The 6,758-nt window shown below is 44.0% G+C and overlaps 1 protein-coding gene across 1 annotated transcript; it reads left to right on the top strand.

The window, feature by feature from the left end:
- Positions 1 to 3,127: 3,127 nt before the first annotated feature.
- On the top strand, positions 3,128 to 4,985 carry LOC308141152 (galactose-3-O-sulfotransferase 2-like; the record flags this gene model as incomplete). The annotated part of the gene is made up of 3 exons (XM_080511185.1): positions 3,128 to 3,869; positions 4,678 to 4,742; positions 4,845 to 4,985. The coding sequence occupies 3 exons, from the start codon at positions 3,128 to 3,130 to the stop codon at positions 4,983 to 4,985; spliced, it is 948 nt and encodes a 315-aa protein (XP_080367311.1).
- Positions 4,986 to 6,758: the final 1,773 nt, after the last annotated feature.

The following is a 6,758-nucleotide window of genomic DNA, read 5'->3' on the forward strand; positions in this document are numbered from 1 at the left end:
AATACAATATGGGTCCAGAGGAGGTTGTGGAACTGGAGTCCAAGTGGACCTTGTTCAAGACCTCCATTGTGGAAGCAGCTCTGCACAGCTTTTGCTGGAAGCTCGCCAGTGCCTGTCATGGTGGCAAACCAAAGAAACTCTGGTGATATCAGCGGTCCAGGAGGCTGTCGAGCTGGAGAAGGAGGCCTTTAGAGCCGAGTTGGCTCAGGGGACTTTGGACTCAGCAGACAGGCATTAGTGGGCTAAAAGGGCTGCAACTGTAGCAGTTGCAGAAGCAAAGTCGGTGGGATGGGAGGAGTATGGTGAGGCCATGGAGAGGGACTTTCGGTTGGCCTTAAAGAGGTTCTGGAGCACTACCCGGTGGCTCAGGAAGGGTTGGAGAGGTCTAGGTCAACCTCTGATCTCGAATGAGGAGATCTTCCGGAGTGGGAAGGAACACTTTGACGATCTCCTGAACCCGGGGGACATGCTTCCCTCACAAGAGGCGGGGCCTGAGGCCTCTGGCATGGCCTCATCCACTTCCTTGGTGGAGGTCACCAAGGTGGTCAAAAAAGTCCTTGGTGGCCCCAGGAGTGGATAAGAGACACCCGAAGCTGTTGAAGGCCCTGGATATTGTGGGACTGTCCTGATTGACATGCCTCTACAGTATTGCATGGACTCAGGTGCAGCACCATTCAACAAGCAGGTCATGGTGGTGGTCCCCATTTTCAAAAAGGGACCAGAGATGCGTGCCGATTATGGGACCATCACACTTCTCAGCCTCCCTGGGAAAGTCTATGCAGGGGTACAAGAAAGGATATGCCAACCGATAGTAGAACTTCAGATACAAGAGGATCAATGTGGATTCTGTCTTGGCTGTGGAACAACAGACCAGCTCTTCACCCTCTCACAGATTATCGAGGGAGCGTGGGAGTTAATCAATCCAGTCTACATGTGTCTTGATGGACTTGGAGAAGGCTTATGACTTTGAGATATTTTGTGGGAGGTGCTAAAGGAGTGCAGAGCCCGGAACCTCTGCAGCAGGCAATCCAGTCTTTGTACTCCCACTGTGAGAGCTGCGTCCATATACTTGGTACAAAGACAAAAAAAATATATTTTTAGTTCTGTCATGAAAAGTGAAATGTGATAAAGAAAAACAAAATGCAGTTTGGACAATGTATTATAAATTAAATTTATGAGTCAAATAATGCAGTTGCTAAATAACGTCTTCATTTTTACACTTTAACACTTAAACTGGCACACCCAGAAAGTCACAGTAACTTACTCCTGATGACCTCAAAAAAGGAATTGCGTCTCGGCAAAAGGACAAATTTACTGATAGTGTTTACAATGTCTGATGATTGATTGATCTGTTTATGTACTTCTAATTCTACAGTGTCCTTTTGAAGCTTTTTGCCCTCGATAGTAGAACTGCAGTGAAATACTTGAGGATAAATGACGACACCAAAGAGCCTGGTCCTCAGAACGACAAGAAAGAACCTCGTCCTCAGAAGGACACCAAAGAGCCTGGTCCTCAGAAGGACACCAAAGAGCCTGGTCCTCAGAAGGACACCAAAGAGCCTGGTCCTCAGAAGGACGGTCCTCCTCCTCCACTGGTTCAGCAGAACTTCAGACTCCAACAGGAAAAACACCCCACAGATCACCCACCTCCTATTCAGATGCTCCAGCAGGAAGACGACTTATTGGAGGTCAAAAGTCAAAATGAGGCAGCTGGAAATCAGTCCAATGACGGGCTTCTGGAAAGAAGGAAACAAAACCCCCCAAAATCCTGCCAACCAAAATCCCACATTGTTTTTCTGAAGACACACAAAACAGCGAGCAGCACTGTCCAAAACATCCTGTACCGGTATGGTGACAACAAGGAGTTAATCTTCGCCTTGCCCCACGACGGAGGACACTTGCTGGATTACCCGAAATATTTTGACACCAAGTTCGTAGCAAAGAACGGCCTGACCAATTTTGACATTCTATGCAACCACATGAGGTTCAGAAAATCTGAGGTGAGCTTCTTCACAAAATTATTCTAAATTAACTTTTATTGTTTATTGAGTGTTTGACTGTGAAGTACTAGTCCAGATTGTGTTTCCATGTGAACGTCACTGTTGTGTTCCTCACAAAAAATCAGAACCTTTGAAAGTAGAGGAGGTATACTACAAGTTTCTCTCAATAAAATCCAAAAGTTACCTTGGAACGCATCTCTTCCGTTACTTTAGTCTACCTCTGTTCAGCCTGTCTTGATCATTTTGCTCAGATGGTGACAGGGACTCGGCCAGAGGACCTCAACATATGACACAGCAAACAGACTTGGTCTTGGCAGTTCATTCACATCTTAGTGTTTGGGATCCGGGTAACTGATTGAATAGGCAAAGATAAGAACAGGGAAAATCTGAGATGTGGCAAAAAGCAGACAATTGTCAAAACCACATGAAGACTAATATGAAGAACTCAACAAAACTTGATTAATGGCTGGAACGAGGCTCAGCATCTGATGATGGAAAACTGCTGACAATCAAGTGAAGTCCTTTATTTGTCAAAAACAACAATTATCTACAGTATAATGTGCAGTGAAATGTTTTAAATACCTGATTCGCACAGAAGCAACTTTCTTTGGGATGGAAGCATAAAAATAAAAATCTATGAAAACAGCACACTATATGACATTAATAATAATAAATAAATTTAAGGAACACAAAAGATAAAAATAGATAAAGGTACATATGGGTAGACCAGTGTCTAATAGTATAAATGAACAGTACATAGAATGACATTTTCCAGGTCTATTCTTCTTGGTTCAGCAGGCGTAGTTTGTGGTTGGGCTCACTGAGAATCTTCCTGGCCTTGAACCTGCATCGTTTCTTGTAAATGTCCTGGTTGAAAGTTCCACATGTTTCACTTTTGGATACCCTTTCTTCAAAAAAACAGAATGGTGAAGCAACAGACCCAATACCAAATTATAAATCTGACAGAGGTTTAAAACATTGACAGAATGTCCTGAATACGAAAAGGACTGATAAATGAGTGTTGTGTATTTCAGACCTGTATTACACAAAGCATCATATACGTCTCTCTCTCTATGTTTTTGTATTAATCTTTGTTACTTTGTGTTCTGCTACAGGTGGAAAAACTGATGCCCAAAGATTCCTTCTACTTTTCTATTCTGAGACATCCTGTGTCTATGATGGAGTCTGCTTTTATGTTCTTCAAGAAATTTCAAGTCTTCCGCACATTCAGATCCCTGGATGAATTCCTGGACCATGGCCAGAATAACGTATCAGTGAAGTACTACTTAGCTCACAACACTCTTGCTTTTGACCTCGGCTATGACAACACTGCCACAGCTGACACCTCAGACCTGGAGACAATAGTTAACAAAGTGATTGCTGGCATAGAAAAGGACTTCCACCTGATTCTTATCACTGACTACTTTGATGAGTCTATGATCTTGCTCAAGCACGCCCTCTGCTGGTCCCTGGATGATGTTGTTTCCTTTAAGGTCAACAGTCGCGCTAGCCAAAGTCTTAGGCCTGTTTCAAATATAGCTGCTGAGAAAATCAAGATATGGAACATTTTAGACTGGAGGATTTATCAACACTTTAACACCACCTTTTGGAACAAAGTGAGAAGTCTGGTTGGGGAAGAGGAGATGAAGCTTGAAGTTTCTCAACTGAAGGAGCTCAGAGCCAAGTTATCAAACACCTGCTTGGAAGGTGGACATGCTGTCGACCAAAAGGATGTAAAAGACGAGACAGTGAAGCCTGTCTATGGTTTACTAGTGGTGATTCAGGGTTATAACCTCAATCCCAAATTGGAGATTCAAATCAAAGAAAAATGCCAAAGAATGATAACTCCAGAACTACAGTACACAACACGTTTGCATGGAAAGCAGTTAAAAAAAGAACTTTGAGGTGATTAAAATAAATCAATAAACATTGGAACCCGGCCTTCAGCCCGCTGGTTCCTCCAGGTCCTTTGATCCTATACTTGGTTGTTTCAAAAGGGTCTCAAGACAGCAAGATACCTTTTACTATATGTTTATCAAAGAAATTAAAGATAGCCATATGCAATGTGCAGCACTGGACCCAGAACATCTCATGCAGGAAGACATGCAGAGTGTCCAACTTCTGTGGTTTGACATTTTTCTTCTGGGCGGAGCCACACCCCGACCATAGGTTGGGCTTCAGTGCAATTGGTCATGGCGTTTGTTGCCAACCAAACTCAGACGACTTTAATCAATGTGTGCCATGAAAGCTGTGTGTCTATGATATTATCTGGAGTAGCTGAGTCCTGTCTCTTTTGCTCTACCATCATACATCTGGCTGAGAGCAGAACAACAGTCTACAGCATACACATAAACCGTGATCATAGTAGTGTCAATGTCATATCCTTCATAACAGCCAACAGTTATTTACAATTTACTTCTTAATCCAGAGCAAATCAGAATAATTATTGCTGTGACACTTGTTGGGGTTTCATCGGACCCAGAAAAGTTTCACTCATTTATGATGATTAGAATATTGGATTTGCGACTGTAAACCAATACCTGCCTGCAGAACCTCACAGCAGGGTTCCCACACTACCCCTCTTCCCTCTCAGGGCACATTGACTGCCCCCACTGCAGCCCCAGACATTAGCAATGGCTCCCAGGATCAGACTGCCCTATCTGTGAGGTCACAACAGGGTCAAAGGTCAGTCTTCACATGGACTGCCCCTTCCAGGATGCACCAACCTTTGCAAAGCCTTTGGTGAGCCCTCACTCACTCTCTTCGTCCCCTGGTCTTCCACGGTGCAGGACCTGGAACTGCTAACGGAGAAAAGGCCTGACCCCAGAACGCCTCAATTCCTAGAGCACCACAGCCAGAGGCCAGCACCCCAGCCTCCAGCATCCAGCATCCAGCATCCAGCACCCAGCACCCAGCATCCAGCACCCAGCACCCAGCATCCAGCATCCAGCATCCAGCATCCAGCATCCAGCATCCAACATCTAGCCAACCCTAGCCCACCAAAGACAAACACACCAGAAAGCCCATTCAAGGAATAGCACAGCGAGCTCACTGAACTCTTTCTGCTTTTCCCCACAGTAGGCAGAACAAAGCTTCATCACAGATTTTGAACGACTATCCTCAACCAGCTTCTTCTTCCTCTTCTGCACAATGCAGCAAAACCAGAGTTAGTACGGAGGTGCTAACTACAAACTGAAGAAGCCAATCAGCTCCCCCCAGCTTGGACAACAAACCAACTCTTTCGTCAAAGACACTAAGGAAATGTAGAAACTCCTGGGCAGTAGTTTGTTAAACAATTGTTTAATATCCACGAAGATGTGTTGATTCTATTACTTATGATTTAGTTCTACTTGTGATATTAGGAGTATTTCACAACCTGTAACTCAATTATAGCCAGGCCCGCCCCTCCTTACACGCAGAACACGCGCTGTGCGTAGGGCCCCGCGATCCATGGGGGGCCCCATTTTGCGCAAGTGAATTGAATTTCCCTCAGGATCAATAAAGTATCATCGTTCTCTGCAAATGCGCAAAGGATGCGCCTGCATTTTGCCGAGAGGCGCGTAGAGCCACCAAGTCAGCCCGAGGCAGGAGAGAGAGAGAGAGGGAGAAAGAGAAAAAGAGAGAGAGAGAGAGAGAGAGAGAGAGAGAGAGAGAGAGAGAGAGAGAGAGAGAGAGAGAGAGAGAGAGAGAGAGAGAGACGCAATAATTGAAAGCGCAAAGCTTCACCATCTGACCAATCAGCGGTCAGATGGGCCGGCAGGCAGTTGTTTACAGGTAGAAAGGAGAGAGAGAGAGAGAGAGAGAGAGAGAGAGAGAGAGAGAGAGAGAGAGAGAGAGAGAGAGAGAGAGAGAGAGAGAGAGAGAGAGAGAGAGAGAGAGAGAGAGATGGCTTCCAAACGTCAATACGATTTGGGAGCTAGCAAAAGAAAGAAAAAGTCCAAACAAGGAGAGGCTCGTGCTTCACTTGAAGGTGGGATGTTGTTGAAATAAAAAAGACGTGTGCATCTGTCAAGTTCTTGTTCCACTGTTGATAGAGGCTGTTCATTTGATTCGTTAGTAATTGTAATTTATTATTGTTGTTGTTGTTGTTGTTGTTGTTATTATTATGTTATTGGAAGGGGGGCCCCAAAATAAAATCCTGCTTAGGGCCCCCACTTGGCCAGGGGCGGCCCTGATTGTAGCCATGCCTCACACCAACACAGGGTCTGCATGCTAATCTTTGTTTTACTAATTTCTTAGTTTCTAACAACAGAGGCTTCAATCCGACCAAAATACCAAGAAAATTGTGAAAATATCCAAGAAAACACTTAAAAAGAAAGAAAGAAGAAGAAGAAAGAAACTTCTTAGAAGCAGCAGACCCACGCTGAGATATCAGTGATGCTGCCATGAAGGATAAATACCTCACTGCTATCAAACTGAGGTCAAGCTGTCAGTGTGAAAACATTTTTATTTTCTAACATTTCCCAGTATATTTAATTAAAATTGGCTTTAAGTTGAGATTGTAGTCATTTTCCACTGGAATTGCTTGATTTTGCAAAATTAAAACAATTTTCATCACGTACTGTATACTTGGCACCACAGCAAAGAAAGACTTTAAAGGTTGATATTGCTCTATGGCATATTGGCTGCGTGTGTGTATGAGGCCCCTGAACAACAATGTGTTTTATATTACTGTATGAACACTGTTCTGCCGCATCTCTAAACCACTTATTGCACACATTGGCTGTATATTTTAAAATCTTTGATCGTGTTTTCCCG

The sequence above is a fragment of the Blennius ocellaris genome (assembly GCF_963422515.1).
Source record: "Blennius ocellaris genome assembly, chromosome: 2".
Taxonomy (NCBI): Eukaryota; Metazoa; Chordata; class Actinopteri; order Blenniiformes; family Blenniidae; genus Blennius; species Blennius ocellaris.